We start from the raw sequence: 19,857 nt of genomic DNA on the forward strand, positions 1-19,857 counted from the left end.
AGAATTCAACGGCGAAGTGGTGGCGGCGGCTGCGCTGACTCGAACCGGAAGCAGCTAGCAGACGGCGCATCCCACAATCCCTCGCTATTTTACGGGTCACCTATTCTAGTCCATGAGCTGGTCCACTGGAAGAGGGGGACACAACTTGCACAAAATGTGAAATGGATAATCGACTAATTAACAAAAATTCACTAATTATGTTTCAACTAATTATCTTATGGCACAAATTCTAGCCGGAGATGTCGCAAGGCCCACTTGGGGCGAATTCTCAGGATAGCACCAGTTTCGAGATAATTCCCGAACTTTGTGGAGAAATGCATTGGTGTTCCAGTTACTTTCGTGCTTAACGACGTTTTGTTAAGAAAGTGGAACGACAGTGCATTTTTAACGCAAGTTTGACGGCGCATATCTCGTAATTGATGTCATCCACACAATTCCTTTTAAGTGGATATGCCTTGCAGTCTCCCCTGCTAGAATTTGGGAATTGCAATATGTGCCATAAGGTAATTACTTGAAAACTGAATAAGTGGATTTTTGTTAATTAGTCGAATATGCATTTCACTTTTTTGTGCAAGTAATGTCCTCATCTTCGAGTAGACCAGCTCATGGACTAGAATTGTGCTGTCTGACACAGGCAGTTTTTATAAAATTTTTGAAAGTGTTCGCTGAAACACCCTGTATACCGTGTGTCCCAGCTAACGTTAGCCAAGCTGTTCAGCGAAAAAAGAAATATTATAACGTACGGTGCAAGATACAAATATCAATACAAACACCATAGGGTTTAAAATTGTATCTTGCGTTGGGATATGGTTTGGTATTGTTAGTGTACTTCACGCACTTTCCGGGGGCTATCTATCTATCTATCTATCTATCTATCTATCTATCTATCTATCTATCTATCTATCTATCTATCTATCTATCTATCTATCTATCTATCTATCTATCTATCTATCTATCTATCTATCTATCTCCATCTAACTAACCGTTTTCCCGCTTACCTCGGCCAATGGTATAGTCAGTGGTAGAATGGGTAGCGCATCGGGCTGCTGTGCGGAAGTGACAGGGTTTGAAACCAACCATCGGACCAATTATAAACGTACTGTGCAAGATGCACAAGAAAAAGAGGACCGGATTAAGTATTATTGTAGCGGACCAACTTGAGTCACTGAGTATGTGGCAATCTGTGCAAACGTTCAACGGACCTCTTTCACGTCGACATGGGCCACTGTAGACGCAGGGCTGGGCACATAACCGCTGTTCAAAGAAACTCTTTGACGCCAACTTGGAGCACTGGGTGTGTGCCACTCGGTATGTGCTGCTCTTCAATGAACCTCGCTGAAGCCAACTCGAGTCACTAGATGGCGCTGCGTGTCCAGAAAGAATAGGGAGCCTACATTCAAACGGCGTTGCATGTAGGCTCCCTAAGAAAGAAGCGCGAGAGAGTAAGTAGCCCGGTTGTTGCATGACGCGTTTCTCGGCGTTCGCACGCACCGGCGCGCCATGCATTTCAGAGGCCACGCGCAGGCTTCGCGGCGGTAGCGCTAGATGGCGCGGAGTGTTCTACAGAAGTAGGGAGCCTACATGCAAGCGCTGTTTTAGGGTGGTGACAACGCCAAAATTTTGACCGCTATTTACCGCCAAATTTGGTGGGTAGCCATTTTGGTCCCCAGTCCTTCTGCCTTCTTTTTTTTTTTTTTTTGTCACGCTCTGATGTACTCATGTCGGCACGCGATCTATTAAATTTCTTTAATTTAGTTTTGCGCCAATGCGCACAAGAAACCTGCGTACATCTTGAATATACTAGTTACCTTTTCCTTTTATTTTAACACCTCAAACTTACTTTTCTATTGCATGTCGTGCGACACATATAAAGCAACCAGTTATAAGGCTCAATGGCATGCTCGTGGTGGTATTATCTCACGCCAAGAATGTGAACTACATTAAGCATTGTCGTTGCCTTCCAGTTGTACATAATATATAAAGGGTGTTTTTCGAAATATACTGTTATAAAGACAGTCCTTGCTAGTCTGTTTAACTAAAACGTAGATATGTACCGTGTACGGCGCTCAGACGCGCCATTTGTCTCTTGTTGCTGAGCCCAAAGTTTATTAAAAGGAGTTAATTAATTTCACGTCACCAAGGGTTGCGGGAAATGTGGTCTGTCAGCTGGTCTTTCGCGATTTTGTGCCCCAGATTTAACCCGTCAATTTAGCTGGCGGCGGCAAGTGCCCTTACAAAGGCTGTCACCACCCTAAAACGGCGTTGCATGTAGGCTCCCTATACAAAAGTGCGAAAGGGGAGTCCCGCTGCAGAACGCGCCTCACACTACTCGTTTCGACGATGGCAATGCATTGTGTGCGCTGTATTGAATCAATGCTTAATCCATTACCGTTGACAGTAATCGTGAGATGGGATCTGCCGAATTCTTTCTGATCAGAACATGAACAGATCGAGTTGAAAAGTTGACCGTTTTCGTACGTATTCTAACTCGCGTTTCACTCTTACACGGCTGCTTTTGATACCATGTTCCTGCACCATGCCACATATGGCGCCGCGATATTTGCTTACAACAAACCACTAGGCAGCGCAGCGATGCAACGGTGTTTCATAAATTTGGTGCTGGCAAGCAACTGCTACGTTTCAGTTCTTTCGCGTCTGTGAGCTATCGAAGGAGGGATGGGTTCACTGCGCTAGCCTCACCGCGAAACATTCATCCTCACACGCAACGGCGAATCAAGCGCGAGATAAGGAAGAAAGCGGCGAGCGAGTTTATTTTGGTGCGCCTTCCCGAAAGGCGTCGACGCTTGCAGTGCGCCGGTGCTCCTAGCGAGGCGTTCGCTCGGAAGCGTCGAGTGCGGTCGCCGGTCGCTTGCATGGGTGGCGCCCACATTGCAGGAGGGCGCCGCCCTCGTAGGTGGTGGCCTCCCGACGACTACGAGAAAAGGCGGAGGAGTGCGACGCTCCTTGGCCGTGGCTCGACGCACGCTTCATCTGAGCAGTCGATGCCATATAGTTTACTTTATCGTATAGCAGCTTAATTATAGCGCTTGTCGCTGCAGCATACCGTTAACGCTTTACCACTATACCGTCGTCCAACAGGCACACAGAGCCATGGCTGTAGTGGTAAGGATAGTGGTGAGGCAGTGACGATACGTTAGGGCGTCCCTCTTGACCAAGCTCTTGCCAGCTAAAGAATTACTGCTACTCGATGGCGGCAACAGTCACAGTTCGGGTGGTGGTCGTCCAGTGAAATTAATCTGCCGACATTCGGCCCCCGATTTGCACATTCTAAAACGGGGGATCGTTGCGACAGATCCAGTATATTTTGAAAAAGCATCGTGTACCCCAAGCCGCAAAAGTTTTCAGAACACTGAATCTAAAAGAAAGAGAGAGAGAGAGAGATTTTCCAGATAATGAGTCCACATTCGAATCGAAGGTGTAGTGCATACTTACCTATAAGACCACCACATTATTCACCTAAATTTCAGGCTGTGTGACGTAGTCGCTAGGAAATTGAAAACTTTCGCAAATTCCGTGCTCCAAAACATTTGCGGTTGGCTGGACCCATCGTGCTGGGTACTGCACTCGTGACGTAATAGTTGATTATTGCCCAAGAACTGAAACTAAACAATGATAACACACAGGAAGCAAACACTGATGGCGCGGCAGAGGTAAAGGAGTGCACGTGGCTTTATCATTACGTGACCGGACCCTCCCAATTAGGTTAAGTGCTCGTGCTCGTGCGACACAAAAGCTTCCCGCGTTTGGGGATGGGATCTTTGGCCAAGCGGGTATTCCTTTTGCAGGTCTGCCAGCGTTACAGCGAATGTGGCGCACTGTACCAGCGTCGCCCGAACCTCTCGTCCATTGTTTCTCTCTCACCAATCCAGTCATGACAAATTGCGATTGCATAAGAGCTTCGAGCGCGTACGAGTCAATTCCTCTATACGCTCTTACCGCGTGTCCGTGTCAGGTTATTCGTCTGGTTGTGAAGAAAGCGACTATTATTTGTAATGGTGGAGTAGCCAGAAATTTTTTTCCAGGGCGGGGGGGATTCTCCCCCGCTTCCTGACTGCGCCACTGGTTGCTAAGGAAGGGTTCATTATGAGTATGGCAGTGCAAACACGACGAGGACGAAGAAGTAAACAGGACGGGCGCTAACTCACAAATGGGCCGAGCTGCACAGAGCGCCGCTGAACCTTGATGTGCATGCGCTCATGAAGAGCGGACAAAAAAAAAAAAAAAACTGAAAAGTGGAAGGGAAGAACGTGATTAATAAGCACCCAAAGCTTACATTATCACCATATGTCATCCCGTAAAAAACTTACTTAGTAGAAAGAAAGCGGAAGGGGGCTGACACCTAATTCTAAACATGGACATGCAGGGTGAAGGGGTAAAACTTGGACAGAATAGGAGAATGTAGAGAGAGAGAGAGAGAGAGAGAGAGAGAATAGCCTGGAAAAGAAATGTGAAGCTATGTGCACTCTTTACAGTATATGCAATTTAGCGACTCTTAGCACGCGTATACCGTGTATGAGACGTAATCAGTGCCGCGGCCGCTAGATCAAAACGCTATAGTGTGTTTCGATCAAGCGGCCGTGTCGGTGAATGCCAGTTGGTGGACAGAAATAAGGTGACACACAACCGGAGAACCTATTTCAAGAGGCGCAGGCCGAATGGCCATTGTGGACAAAGTAAAGTTCAAGGAATTGCGTAGGCCACCATCTTTGTTCGCGGACCAGTGTCGAGGCGTTTTAAAAATAGACGAAAAATTTGCCTCCCTCAAGCACGTATACGCCGATACTTGGCGTCTACAGACCTGCGCGAATCCGCACGTCTTCCCATGCGAGACGCTCATGAAAGAGTCGTACCGATTACGGGAATGAAGAGAAACACTTTATTGCAGAAAGTGGTTCAGTTCTGAGCCTCTCAGTCCATAACCTCCAAGTCCGACAAGTAACCGAGCCGCTCTCTGTGGTGGCAAGCGAAGACGGAACGCTGGATAAAAAAAAAAAAAAAAAAAAGAAAAAAAAAAGAAAAAAAAGAAAAAAAAAGAGAGAGAAGTAGAACATGTATATGCTGCATACGGTGCAGGACAAAGTCGAGCCCGTTCCCTTCTGGAAAACGCACTTTCCCTAGCGCTGCCAGCTCACTGACGACAATCTAGATCGCATGTATTGAACAAATTTGCGCTGTAATTAAGACTGCAAGTTGGGCTAGTCGGATTAGATTCATAAAAAAAAGCGAGTGCTAAGACAAAGAAAAAATTGCACGACACGAGCGCTATAAGAACAGTAAAACACACACGCACTCACGCGAACACACTACAATAACGTCAATAACAACAGACCGCAAAGCTCGTGTAACATAACGCACTTTCTTCGTCCCTTGTCTTAGCGCTGAGTTTTGTTTGTTACACTGTGATTATATTGCCTCGATGCTTTGATGACAATAGAGGTTTCTAATTCTACTATTTCCTTCCCAGTATACTACACAATTACGTGTGAGCACTTTTTCAATGTGCCGAAAAGGCGCCGCTGTAAAAAAAGAAAAAAAAAAAGAAGGGGGTCCGATAAGTGCTACATTTTCAAGGAAAGGCTGATGATGATGATATGATGAAAAATTGAATCAATAAGTAGATAACCTACGAAATCGCACCTCAGGTGCAGTACAGGCCGTTCAAATGAATGGTCTAAGTGGCCCACATAAAGACGTTAGCTAACCCAGCGTCAACAAAGGCCCCACTACAAGGACCACAAAGAGGTAAGGACACGCCGCCAACGGAGACGAAAACTCCGGCACGACGACGGCACGATGCCTCGTAGGTCGCGAAACCGGGATCATATCCTGGGTGGGAACAGTTCTATTTCTTGCCATATACTAAGAAAATATTGCCAATACTAAACACGCTGATGATACCTGTATGCGACAGATGCCACGAAATCCGAACGAAACACCTTTGACGGCTATTACAATAAAATTTCAATGGAAACTCGCTTTCTTAATGGCGGCAACGGTTTCGCGGAACACGACAGCAGCAATGGCCAACGGCGATGCTACAAATGCAGCTTTGTTGTCAAGGCTGGCTTCTCCTCTGTAAGGGTATTTGTGGGGAGAAGCCCACTTCTGCAATTATTCGCAGGCCTGATGGAACCTGAATGACCGAGCATAATTTCATGCGCTCCCAACAAAGAACCTTACCATGGCAACTATAAAAAGCATTGCTCTTAGCGCGTGCCGCGTGCTGAGTGTTAACGGTGATTTACGGTAGTGCGTAGGCGAGTTTCAAGGTTTTTCAGAAGCATAACGGAGAATCTCGGGGGCAATGAAAAGCACCCGAACTTTGCCAAAAGGTGAGTCAGAGGTCAGATTATTTTGGCACCGTTGGCGTTACCCTTCTTTGCATTTTTTTGCCACGGTACTCGTTTATCTCTCTCCTCTCTCTCTTTTCAGCCTTGTTGAAGGTTACCGCGCGAATAAACTAATGTCAAGACTGCACTACTTGCGTTCTCAGGTGCTCCATGCTCTCCAGGTGTCATGCCCCACTTAACGCAGTTATCACATGGATGTACCAACTATCATTTCGCTCATCAAAGAAAGGAAGTCAAAGTCAGTCAGAGACGAGTAGATCATTGCAGAAGGCATTCGAATCGAGTGCTTCTGTGTGGAACGCCACGTTTCAAACGGCTGTCTCTTGTCCATTATTTCGTAGGTAGCGGGGAACCGCAGATCCTTTAATTCGCTCTACCATATTATTTGGCAAGCATATTGCCCTTCGTACATTCCTTGAAAGCGCCTTTATGTGCATAAGCCTACGTCGTTTTCGGGTATCGCTACTACCATATATCTGCGATTGTCTACGTTGCATGTTCCACTGCTTAAAATGGGACATAGGAGCACAGGGCCAGCCGTCGCAGTGGCTTAACGGCTATGTTGCTGTGCTGCTAAGAACGAGGTCGTGGGATCGAATCCCGGCTACGGCGGCCCGCATTTCGACGGGGGCGAAATGCAAAAACGCCCGTGTCCCGTGCATTGGGAGCACTGCGGTAAAGATCCCCTGGTGGTCAAAATTAATCCTGAGTCTCCCACTACGGCGTGCCTCATAATCAAATCGTGGTTCTGGCAGGTAAAACCCCAGAATTAATTCAGGAATACAGGGCTGGAAAAGTGATCGATTAACCTTACGATCGTTCGATTAATGTTTTAATCTCGAGTAATATTAAAGCGAAGCTTTCTTTGCTTATATACTTTCCCGGGTTTGGCATGGCTGCCTGACTGCTGTTGGGTCGGTCGATATCGCGACGGATATATATATATATATATATATATATATATATATATATATATATATATATACCTAGCTGGCTCATTCACTGCAGTGGCGTCAACGCGCTTTCCCACTTGGCTGGTGGATTGGTGGATTGTTCATGTACACGGGGCGCATTTCAGATAGCAGATGTAATTAGAGACCAGTGCTAGGGATAGGTTCCCCCGATTGGTCTTAAAAAACTTGCTGTACACGCTATCGCGTACTTGCTACCTCAAGGTACCGTAGTGGGAATACGGATGCAGGAGCCCTGAAAACTCAAGCTCAACTCATTTCACGGGTAAAAAGAGGCAATAAAGACACAATGTGAGTCACTCTTCTTTACTACAATAAAAAGAATGAGTTCAAAATTCAATATGAGTGCGATTTTTATTTTATTATTCGAACGAGTCACATCACTGGGATGAACATTTAAGGGTCTTAACATATGCTCAATTTTCTTACTTAAAATAAAATAATGCAACATGTTTCTGCAATACCAGATTTAACAGCCCTGGCTGGGTATTCTATAAAATGTTCATAAAATATCTATGGTGCTAATTTTCTTTAAAACGTCTCTAAAATGTTCCTATCCTCGCTATTTTTGCAATTCTGGCATTTTGGGGGTTTTATAACGAAATACAACAATACGTGGTGTAGCTTCCATTGGTGAAAAAAAAAAAAACAGCGTGATATAAACACGGACTAGGGAGGAACACAGGACAAGCGCTGCCTGCCAACTGCTTGGGTTTATTGTGCTCGTACACAAATATACCTTTGAAAGGAGGGGGGGGGGGGGGGGGGGGGGGTTAGGGATTCGTGCCAAATAGCTCGCATTCATACCCTTTTACGTGGTGTAGTTGCATACTTTTCTTAGTTTGTGAGAAATCTTCTGAAGATTTGTCAGAAATAATTTTCAGCTTCATCGCCTTAGGTGAAAGGGCTAGAAACAACCCTGATTTCGGGGTCAGTAAGAGTCAGTTGCCCAAAAACCAAAGTTTGGAAATTTTTGAAAAACGTACTGTGGGTGACACAAGTTTCACTTCCAGTGGGCCAATAGTACTCGTCATAACAGCTCATCGATTACATTACCACTTGTCATGGCGCTCTTTGGCCATACCTGGCCCTTGCGCCATAAAACACCACACATCATCATCATCATAGTACTAGTGATATAGATATACCGAAAAAATTTGGTGGGGGCAATGCTCTAATTTTAGAGTGATGGGCCTTCGAAATTATAAAATTTGCAAGTCGTTAAAATGCTATTTTACACTTTAACTGAAATAAGATTTTTTTGCAAGAAATCCGTGCTGATTTTCGCAAAACGAAGGTTGATTTCTTCCTACAAAGACATTTTCCAGCCTCATAAAAAATTGCGCTGAAAACTAAAACCAGTCGAGATCCCCTTGGTATGTCCTTATCTGAACACACCCAGCTGGACTTGTGACTTATTTATGTGTTTATTTGTTACTTGAAAGGCACCTAGCTAAGGGTCAGTGAGTCTGGGACGAGGAGCAGTGAGTTTGATAAATTTGATATCTCAACTAAAGCAGATTGTTGATGACACAATGAATGCAGGTGTCGGTTTGTTGAACGTTTTATAGACGGTTTATTCTTGCTTCAGCGTTTATGAACTTGGCACACCACTATGTGATTTCTTTAGCTCACGTACGTAAATCAATAAATCTGATTAATTGGTTAATTACTAGGTAAAATGGTTCTTAACTATTGGGCGAAAATTGCCCAGCCCAGCCCTGCCTTCACAAAGCTGGGCTGATTATAAAAGGAATGAAAATAAAATTAGGCAGATACATATGGATGGACAACTACGCGGAGGCAGCTCAGCTCAGCAATTCTGTCATGTTTCTGTTTGTTCTTTAAAAATTGTATCAGAAATAACATGTTCGAAGGAATTCGAAAAGAAAATACTTTACGAGAAAAGGCAAGCTATGCGCTGCATTTCTTGCGGAATATGTCACGTCTTAGTATACTTAATTCCAGTGATTAATTTTGCGTTGCTGCCTTGTCTGTTTTCGTTCTGTTGACGTCGCAGCGAAACTTCTGGCCATGCAAGTTGGGCTTGCCGGGGTTCATGTAGTATTCCCATGCTTTAGTTTTGGAAGCAGGGGATCGTCGATCAAGTTAAATGTGAAGCACTGTCGGCTCAAGGTGGGCCAGTCTCGTCGGTAGTCGACTTACTTTCTCGACAACCAGTAGTAGTTAAATATTCGCACTTAACATCGAAGGAATATTGCCACCGTTTAAAAACTAATCAGCCCCTATGTCAACATGTGACCGAGCTGATGTACTATGAGCCCATTATGTGTGGGGTCCTCTACATTCGTGCTTGTCCTTCGTGATATGTGCTATAACTTGTATCGAATCATAATATCAGTCAAGCTTCATTGCTCACTGGTTCCCAAGCAATTTTGTGCACCAGCCTGCATTTAACGTTGCTCGCGGTTCTCGACTAATTGTCTCACTTTTTAGTGCTATACATGTCTGCCTACCCAAGGTCTACTTTCGAGAATGGGATATATATCATCACAAATTATAGCTTTTCTCGCAACTAGCTCAATCCCGTCTCAGTTCTGCCTGGTATTTCCTTTCAGTAGAGTTTCGGATGCGTAGTGTGAAGAACACTATGTTACTTGGGGATCAGAAGGATGGATTGCTGGGCGAGTTGGTACTATTCCGTTCTTGAGGCAAACAGTGCGAAAAACGAAAAAATTAGTGCGACAGAAAGGACTTGTGCAGTTTAATCTACGAGGGCCAGCATCTTTTGCGTACACATACACAGGACCTGTTTCCCGATTATTATAGTTTCATAGTTTCCGATAGTGTCTTCAGCTGAGAGACGCACGTATTTGAGCGAAGATATACTGCAGCACACACACACACACACAAATCATCTTACGTTGTGTACACAGCTCCGCAAGCTTCACCTGAATGTAGCTCCATCCAACGGCATCCTATAGCACACTCCCAAAGCGAACGACACATGGGTCACTTTCACTCGAGCGCAATCGACGAATCCTCTCGTCGCTTCATGACGAAGACTTCTACAGCGTTCGCACCATAAAATATCTGCATCTAAAGCACACCATCGCGCTTGCAGCTGTAGACATGTGCAAACTATCGCATGAGACGAATTTGCTTCGACGGAAGTTCGCTACGTCCACTTTGCTTCAGAACGGGTGTTTGAAAGCAAACGAGGAAACAAAACGGGCGACGCTCCTCCCACGTCGTGTGGGATATGCCAATTGGCTGCAGGCGCGGACCAACGCTAAGCGTCCCCCGCTAAGAATCTTCCCTTTCCGTCGAGGGGCTAATTTTGAACACTCGGGAGTCAGGCGCACCGCTCCGTTCGGCCCACGGGGCTTGTTGCCGGTTCTTGAGGCCTAGCGTCTTCTACTGGCTCTGCCGAGTTTGGTCGCACTGTTTTAGGTCGTTGCCTGCCCGAAGGGTGGAAGATCAGTGAACTGTTCCTGACAGCGTGTGAGCGAGAGAATGCGCGAGCCGGGAGTCACTGTCACGAAGACGTGCTCCCGCTAGGATTTATTCCCTTCGACGCCGAATATTCAGGTAGGGCACCGATGGTCATGTTTTGCGTTTCTCCGCAGTGTTCTATTGAAATTGAATGCAAAGTCTCGGCATCCGATATATGCTGATTAGCCCACTAGATGTTAGGTCGGGAAATTATGGGTGTGGTCTTGTGTGTTTCGTAACAAGGTGTATTGTGCTTCTAAAGACATGGAGATGGTTTACAGGATACAAGATATCTTCCGCTGCCAATGCGTTTTTTGCTGTTGTGTTTGCAGCTTGGGAACCCGGAAAGGCGTTGCTCACGTGTTGTTAGGGCGCGCTACAAATGACCGAAGTGTTTCTCGCCTTCAATATCGTCGACCGTGTTCTGCGGGCAGTTCTTCTCGATATAGCCAGGTGCGACTACGTCGTGTTTCGAGGGTTCGCGTGAACGCTTATCGTATGGTGTTATCCAGTCTCGACGAGGCGCTCAGGCTCATGACCGCCTCATGTTCTATCGCTATCTTCGAAGTTCTCTGGTGTAGTTTTCAAAGGTGCGGGCCCCTTTTAGTGGTGCACCGCTTCAGCCCACTAAAAGCATATGGGGACGAACAAAGAACTCCGAGACGTGAAAACGACAACGAACGCGCGCGCATGCAGTTAGGCCTAACGCTGGTTGTCTTGTAAGCACCGCTACCCGACAACTCCGTGTATATAGCAGGCGTGTAAATATGTGGGGATGTGTCACCTCGCGAACATTTCAAACAAATAACACGACCTAAAGATTAGCTTTCACGCTAGCACAATGTCTGAGGTGCCAGCGGCGGTTTTGATAGCGTCTGAAACAAGCGTCGTCGTCATCACGCGCATGTTTGTGGGAGATGCTAATTTTGGGGCCGGTGGCCATCTTGAACACATTCTTGTTAGAGCGGTCGGCGCTTGTCCACAACACGCGGGCACTGCTACTAGGCTAGATCGTATTTTGGTCTGAGCAGTGTTCTGCTTTTCTGCTTGCATTTATGTTGGTAGTCTTGGGGTCATCGAACGTTTGCACGAAACATAAGCCGATTACTGTTCTCTCGGAGTGTTGCCAGCCACCCTCCAAAGAGACTTGTTTGTGTACGCTTGCAGCACATAAACACGAATCAGCTGAAGAAAGTGATTTGGGCAGTTTCCGTTATTTTATACATTCCTTCTAATTTACTGCACGGAGTCCACATGCAAATGCAGTTTTTAACATATGTATTGAATAGGAAGTTAGACTCAATCATTATACATATACAGATTTAGGAGAAGCATCGAGCATCATCAAATGCACTTTCTGTATCATCAAGCAGCTATGAAATAATTAAAACGAGCTAGATTAAATCGAAGTTTACAACCAAAGACAGATATTCGGCTGCAGCACCCTGCCGATTCTGTGGGATCAAAACAAGAAGCCGAATTCACAAAGCTTTTCGTTCTTAAGTGCTTTTTTGCCATTGGCCAGTCACCTTCCCCAATAATATGTCCATGAAGACCATGAACCGTCTTTGCCCTATGATATCAAACATAGGAAACTCAGTAAAATGAACGTTAATGTTTTTTGCAGGGGCGCTGCGTTCGGCTTTTCTTACGCTGTATTTAAAATATGCATCTGTCGATCAGCTTACAGCTTAAACAAGATGAAAATCGGCGAGTGAACACGGCGTAAAATACAGTGCAGTTTCAGTCGGTACAAGAGGTAGCAGAAAAACGACAGCTATAAGTGAAACATACTCATGGTTAATATTTCACAGCGCGAACAGGTGAAGCAAATGTTAGACAACAAGGTTGTCTAACATTTCCAACTATACTATATTTATTGCACTTATGACTAATGCATGCACTGATACTCATGTTTGCAATGCTAAAAAGAAATGCCTGCAGATGACTCTAGGCTTCGCTTACTTCCCAGAACTCTGCAGGAAATATATGCTGACTATCAAACTTCGATATGCCAGCCCACCAGCCAGAGCCACTGGAGTACGTACACGCGGCAACTTGGCCACACATACAAGTTATTACCCACGACATGTATATTTTGCATTATTACCTTTATGTTGAGCACCTTACGTTTGACCATTGTTGCAGGGAGATTAGTTGGGGAACATAGTAAGACACCAGACACTGAATAATCGTTGCTGCGATTGTGCCGATTTTCTTTCTAATTGTCTTTTCGTGCCTGTCCGATAGTTTATTTCGATGGTGTTCACAGCGCCCATACTAAGGTAATAAATGATGGGCACAGTGTGAAAGAGCGTTTTGCACAATCATATCAAGCATTGGAAAAGCGATGGAGAGCACGTTTTTCTTTCTTTCTTTCTTTCTTTCTTTCTTTCTTTCTTTCTTTCTTTCTTTCTTTCTTTCTTTCTTTCTTTCTTTCTTTCTTTCTTTCTTTCTTTCTTTCTTTCTTTCTGATTTATTTTGGTTGTTCGATATCTTATCCAATATTTCGAGCACTTGGAAGGATGGCAAAAAATCTTTAACATTTATTTACTGATTTATTTTGGTTTGTTCTTTCTTTCTTTCTTTCTTTCTTTCTTTCTTTCTTTCTTTCTTTCTTTCTTTCTTTCTTTCTTTCTTTCTTTCTTTCTTTCTTTCTTTCTTTCTTTAAGAGAAGATGTGGTCCTTATTTCTTTAGAATGTGTGAACTGTGAACGCCATCGAGAAATGAACCTTTACCAACTCGCCCAAGCTTCAACACATGTTAGATAATGTTTCCTGCTATCGTGGACGAATCAAACGCGAACAACAAATTATAAAGTAAGACGCCTGTTGCAAGTACCTACATAACTCGAGTGCACGACATCGCACCGGTACTTATCCTTTCTCCAAGGGTGATCCCTATCATGTTCGTGTTTGTTTTGTCCATGATAGTACGTTGCCTCCGCTTAATTATAAAATTATACAGGTCGATTGATTTGGTCGTCACAATTCGATATCTTATGCAATATTTCGAGCACTTGGAAGGATAGCAAAAAAAATCTTTAACATTTATTTACCGATTTATTTAGTTTGTTCGTTTGTTTGTGAAATTCAAACACTCCATTGACCAATAGCCTGTACAAGAACCTTCAATGTGTTATGCCCTACATGCAGGATTGTAGCGCAGGCCTGGCTCATCTATGATGGGACCTCAACAAATTCCTGGTAAGTACTTACTTTTTTTAAGAAAGAAAGAACTACTAAGCGTTGCCAAAAACAGAGGTAACCGTTCGTGTGCATTATTTTTTTACGTTTGCAAGTAAAACAATTTCGAAGTGCACCAAACAGCTTTAGATTCGCATAATCAAGAAATTATTGGCGATGCAAATACGGTATGCCGCGAGGAGAAGGATTGTTGAATTCTTCTCGAACATCGAAAGATGTCAGTCTTGCTGCGCGCAGAGACTTAAGCCAGAAATAGCGCAAAAACGAAAGACTGGTGGCAACGCCACCTTGAATTTTCCGCACTAGTCGTCCGGGACGACCCTGATTAGGACAACAGCTGTTGTCGGTAAAAAAAAAATACATTTACAATGCACAACCTAGCGAGATTCGAGAACTCCCTCCGCACAAAATATGCCCATAGTACAAAAACACACTTGATATTCGTTGCGTAACACTCATGTATGTACTACATGGCTCGCTAAGGCAATATTTAGAAAGGGGACGTCTGGCATTCGTTATCCCCGCTACAGCAATCGACCATTTTCCGCCAGAATAAACGAAAACAGTCTTGAGAGAATGCTTTAGAATTCTAAAGTGATCTATGTGGTGGTGGTGGTGGTGGTGAATTGTAGCAACAGGCGGGTTTAGCCTGGCGATCTACACTCGCGGACAACTTTCTGCGGCAATGAAGGGAAAGCTACGGGCGCGTGGATGCTTCACATGTGTTACCGCGACTAGTCCGGCAGCGTTTGACAGTGCTTTTGGTTGCTCGGAACAGACGCTGGAATCGACGCAGCTTCCACGTGCGACGGTTTCGCGTTTGCTCAGACGCGGAAGGGAAAAGCCGCAAAATAAGTAATCTTTTACACTCAGTGGCGTGTCCTGTCTTGTTTAACTGTTGCGAATAAGCTGTTTATGTTTTCTCTTCCCCAGCCTAAAACCAACGTGGATTAAAACACGGGACTCTTTTCAGAAGCGCTCTCACTTGTGCGCGCTTTGCCTCCGTAGCTTTCCCTTCATTGCCACAGAAAGTTGTCCACGAGTATAGCGTTGCCATTTAGCGTACCTTTACACTATGGCGCTGTCCATGCGCTTACTCTTATTCACTGACGCAATTGACAACTGTTTGTCGCTTCTTCAGGGCCGGACAGATGCCCCCTGTTGGGCGTCCACGTCTCCGGAAGGGACAGGTCTCCAACAGCAGCGCACGGGGCGTACACGTCCTCGCGTCACGGGTCGCGGCCCTTGAACATGCAGTCGTCGTCTTCGCCATGCGAACAGCTGACTACGAGGCACACGGAACACGGTGGAACGGCGCAGGAATTCGCCCGTCTGACGCCGAGTAACTTGGCTCGCTACCAGATGTACTTGTCCAGGGCAGAAGACAGTGCTTCGTCCGCCGAGGAGGTGGTGCGAACGAGGTCCGGCAGGACGCTTCGCATGAGGCCAACGAGGTAAGTTCTCGGGGCATGTCTGTACCGCACGTGTGAACAGAGCTGTTGTATACGGGGTTAAAGCTTCGGGTTACGTTTGACGGTTGAATACGCATATTGTGATGCGCCACATGGTGCTGCAAGTTTATATATCTTGGCTCTAGACCTAGCTCATTTTTGAGGATGCATTTAACTATTAAGAAAACTTATTAAGAAAGATGGAGCTGAAGATGATGAAGATGCCTTGACGAAGATAAGTTGTTGCCTTGAAGAAAAGTAATTTGAGTTAAATTTGAGTTGATAACAGATATAAATTAATTGGGGGGGGGGGGGCAGAACTTTGCACTAATCTTCCTACTCTTCCTCTTTTGCAAATGCTAACTAACTTTTATAACTATACTATATTTGACGACGAAAATTGGGGCGTGGGACTGATCTGTGGTTGTTTGGCTGAAGCTCCGGCACACCTAGCTGTTTTAAAATTTGCAATGAAGATCAACGAGTGGTAATTCGAAGACAATTACCGCGATCGAAACATGTAAACCGGACAACTCTCGCTTGTAACTGTTTGCTGTATACTCGTGTGTGTTATGCCTTGGTCGTCATATATTGCAATCGGCGCCACTGCCGCGCCAGGGAACACGAAGAACACGCCCCGCGTCATAGTCTTGCTGTCTTCTCTGTCCATCGTGTCCGTCTGAGAGTCACGCTGTTCCCCGTTTGCAATCGTTGTTACATGTATATTGGGTAACGTGGATTGTACACTTCCGCCATCTTCCCTCGTTCTTTCATTTATTTGTTTCGTTCGTGTGACGCCGCGAAGGTGCATCTGTGGCGAACCTGTAGCGAGAACAGGCACAGAACACGAAGAAGCAGCAGACACTTGTAAGGCGACCGGCACACGCTTGTTGGCCGCATCCAGTCACCGCTGTTCAGCGAGACAGGCGTTCGCGCCGTACGCCAGTATAACGGCGCGTGCGTTCGAGCGCTCCGCGGGAGGCGTGAAACCCGATACGCATACGCGCTCGAGCTCGGCGACAGCAACGGAAGCTCGACGCGATCGCACGCGCCGGTCGGGACTCTACGCCCGTGCGTCGTATTCACCCACCATGGACACGCGCTCGCAATGTGTGCTTCTCGGCGCAGACTTCATGGTGTTTTATTTTCTCTTGCTGCCCTTTTCTTTCTTAAGTGATACAGTTCTTTCAGGCGTTCGTGTAAGCAAGCTTATACTCGGTGTGTAGCGTCTACTACTAGACCATTCTGCAGTCTAGGTTGTTACAAAGTTGCGCCAGCAGAGACTTCTCGTTGTATTTCTGCGAGTTGTAGGGTGTTTCTTGCTATTCAGCACGCCGTTACCATCCCGAAACAGCGCACGTGCTCGAAGAGACTCCGTACCGGGGAGCTCCGAGTCATATTTTGACCAACTGCGCAGTTCCTCATACCAAGTCACGGTACACGAGCGTTTTTGCATTGAGCTCTCATCGTAATTCGACCACAATGGTGGGGAATCAAGCCCGCGATCTCGTACATGACAATTAGCAACAGAGCATTATACCGCTGAGCCCTGGATCACGGAGGGTGAACTTACTTTGCTTTGCACTTCTGGCATAGCTAAATACCTACTCTCTTCTTCACCGGATGCTCGGAGCCAACTACCGCGATGGCTCCGAAACGGCTTGTCCTCCCCTGTTGCGGCTGCACTTCTAAAATTTAATTTGAAGACTTTTTTTTTCTTAGCACCTCAATCCTAGCTGTTAGGCGCTATGATTGTCATTGGCGCAGCTTATTTTATTTCGATGGCACAGGCATTATGTGCCTGAAGGCCGACATGGTTATGGTTTCTCATACTTACCTGGTACCGAAATCGGCGATGTGTCGTGAAGGCCTTCTGGGCCGCTTGCGTGTTGACGTGACCGATCACGAATGCCTATTAATTATTTACCCATTGGAATAGCCGACGGCTATACATGCGACAGCTGTGGCTGCGGGGAGACATTTAGTCACCTTCTCTGCGACAGCTCTCGCTGTTGAGTGTGCCTATAAGAGTACTCTCGGCCATGCTTATAGACTGGATGATCGCCTCTTGTCGGAAGCGAGAATCTTTGGTCACTGATCGAAATCGTCGTCAGCACAGAAAGCGTTGAACGATTTGCTTCGCATGTTGAGGACGTGCAGACTGAGTGGCAGGCCTTGAGAGTTCTGATCTACATGTACACTTCCCTTATGTGCAGCGTTTTTTTTTTTAATTTCATCGCGACTATTCTTTTATCACCTTCAAATCTGTTTACCTCTTACTCCAACAAAGGGTAGCCAGCCGGTCTACACACTGGCTAACATCCATGTCTTTCCCTTTCTTCTTTTTCCTTTCTTCCTTTCCCTTTCTTCTTCCTTTCCTCTCCTTCGTGGAGGCCCGGGCAGTGTGTCCCTGTCTCTCGTAGAACTGCATCAGTCATATCAACAGTGCTTAATCGTGGCTTCGCGTGAAGTGCTTGCGCAGACGCCGAGCATAAGACCACGGCCACTGGATAAAAAAAAAGCACCTTTTTTTTTTATCCAGCGGCCGCGGTAAGGCACTGATAACTTACTGAACACGTGTGTATAAAAGCGGTTCGTGAGTATAGTCATAGCATATGTTCAGTTATTTACTGTGCGAGTTCGTATATGCGTTGTGCCGGACTTCGCTATCTTTTGTCTATCAATTGGCACCGTGTGCAACGTTGTTCATTGCTTTCCTATAGTAGTATACAATCTCTCGCTCCCGCCATGTTCTCTTCCTCTTTTCCTTTTCTTGTATGCACTGCGTTGGCCCAAGTTTTTCACTATACGTAGATAACGGGCACCAAGTGGATAATAATGGCTTCTTCATTCTGGGGTTTTACGTGCCAAAACCAGTTCTGATTATGAGGCACGCCGTAGTGGAGGGCTCCGGATTAATTTTGACCACCTGGGGTTCTTTAACGTGCACTACAACGCAAGCACACGGGCGTTTTTGCATTTCGCCTCCATCGAAATGTAGCCGCCGCGGCCGGGATTCGATCCCGCGATCTCGTGCTCAGCAGCGCAACGCCATAGCTGACTGAGCCACCCCGACAGATAATAATGACGCTTCTCTGTTTTCGCATCCCCAGGATTTACAAAAGAAGTACAGCAGCGGAGAAGCGGTTACATTCAGGCGCGCAATAAATGTGCTATCGGGAACAAATTCCTACTGGTCATGATTGTCGCGATAAATATTAAATATACGTTGTGTGAGTGTGGGGATTAGAATATGGCGATGTGTCTTCTGAGCGACTCAAAGTAGTGCAGGCCGCGCCTCTCAGCTGCAAGCTGCGTTTCCTACATCTTTAATGTCTTCTTCTTTAGTGACATCCGTGACCCACGAATTTTTGTCCCCGAAGGTACATACAGGGATGGCCTATCATCTGCCCGATGGCAGATGATAGGCCATCAGTGTTGTAGCATTTATTTATTGTAGCATTTAGCATTTATTGTAGCAGATGATAGGCTGCAGTGTTGTAGCATTTATGATCTTCCCTATCATCTGCCCGAAGGCAGATGATAGGGAAGATCATAAATGCTACAACACTGTAGCTTTTCGCTTGACGTCTTACTAACTCCGTTTGAAGTATGGAAGACATAAATTTTCATTCATAACAGCAACGTCGTGAATATATAGTATGCAGGACAAGTGTAAAGACATATTTTTGTACCCGATGCGTAGAATACTCGATGGCAAAGCAAGCGGAGAGAGAGAAAGCTTTTTAAGGAAATGCAGATAATTCCGCATCGCATGTAGTATATGAATGATAGCATATACATGCTGAGTATGTGCTATATACTCTACATAAGGAAGGGTGTCGGGGACAGAACGGCCCGAGGAGGAGTGGAGGTAAAGGTCAAGAAAACATATGATCACTGTAAGTACAGGTGAAACAAACGGGATGACACTGGTATAAATATAATTTAGGGCTTTTTCATTAAGCCAGTGTTCTGGAGGAGGGCAAAAAAAAAAAAAGAAAACTGAAAGTCTGACGTTGCTGTTGGAAGTGAATGCATACGAGAATGCCGGCATGCTTCCTATAGCTCTCTTGGGGACCAGTGTCCGTTATGCTAAAATAAACAGCCCTATCGTCTCTGTAAGCTGGACATTCCTGCGCGAAATGTGTGCAATGCTTTATAATGCATCGTAGTCATCACATCATGAATGATGTCTTGCGCCGTCTTGGAGTGATCATGAATGATGATCACTCCAAGACGGCGCAGATATAGTTATATGTCTGCGCCGTCCAAGTGCCACGTAAGCGTAGCACTTAGATGAAGCGAATGATACAGTCTGTTAAGGTGAAGAGGAATATACTTGAATTTAAGACAGAATCAATCGAGGTGAGAAAGTAATTCTGCGTGCTGAATAAAAAA

General features: G+C 45.5%; 1 protein-coding gene across 2 annotated transcripts in view; it reads left to right on the forward strand.

Moving 5' to 3' along the window:
- Nucleotides 1–10,668: 10,668 nt before the first annotated feature.
- Nucleotides 10,669–19,857, forward strand: part of LOC119442704 (iroquois-class homeodomain protein IRX-1) — a 23,037-nt gene continuing 13,848 nt past the window's right edge. For both annotated transcript variants that reach the window (XM_037707671.2, XM_037707672.2), the window contains exons 1-3: nt 10,669–10,894; nt 13,955–14,005; nt 15,147–15,459. In XM_037707671.2, coding sequence (XP_037563599.1) covers nt 13,981–14,005; nt 15,147–15,459 — 338 coding nt within the window. In that variant the 5' untranslated portion in view covers nt 10,669–10,894; nt 13,955–13,980. The remainder of the gene's footprint in view (nt 10,895–13,954; nt 14,006–15,146; nt 15,460–19,857) is intronic.

This window comes from Dermacentor silvarum, chromosome 2 (assembly GCF_013339745.2).
Source record: "Dermacentor silvarum isolate Dsil-2018 chromosome 2, BIME_Dsil_1.4, whole genome shotgun sequence".
NCBI lineage: Eukaryota > Metazoa > Arthropoda > Arachnida > Ixodida > Ixodidae > Dermacentor > Dermacentor silvarum.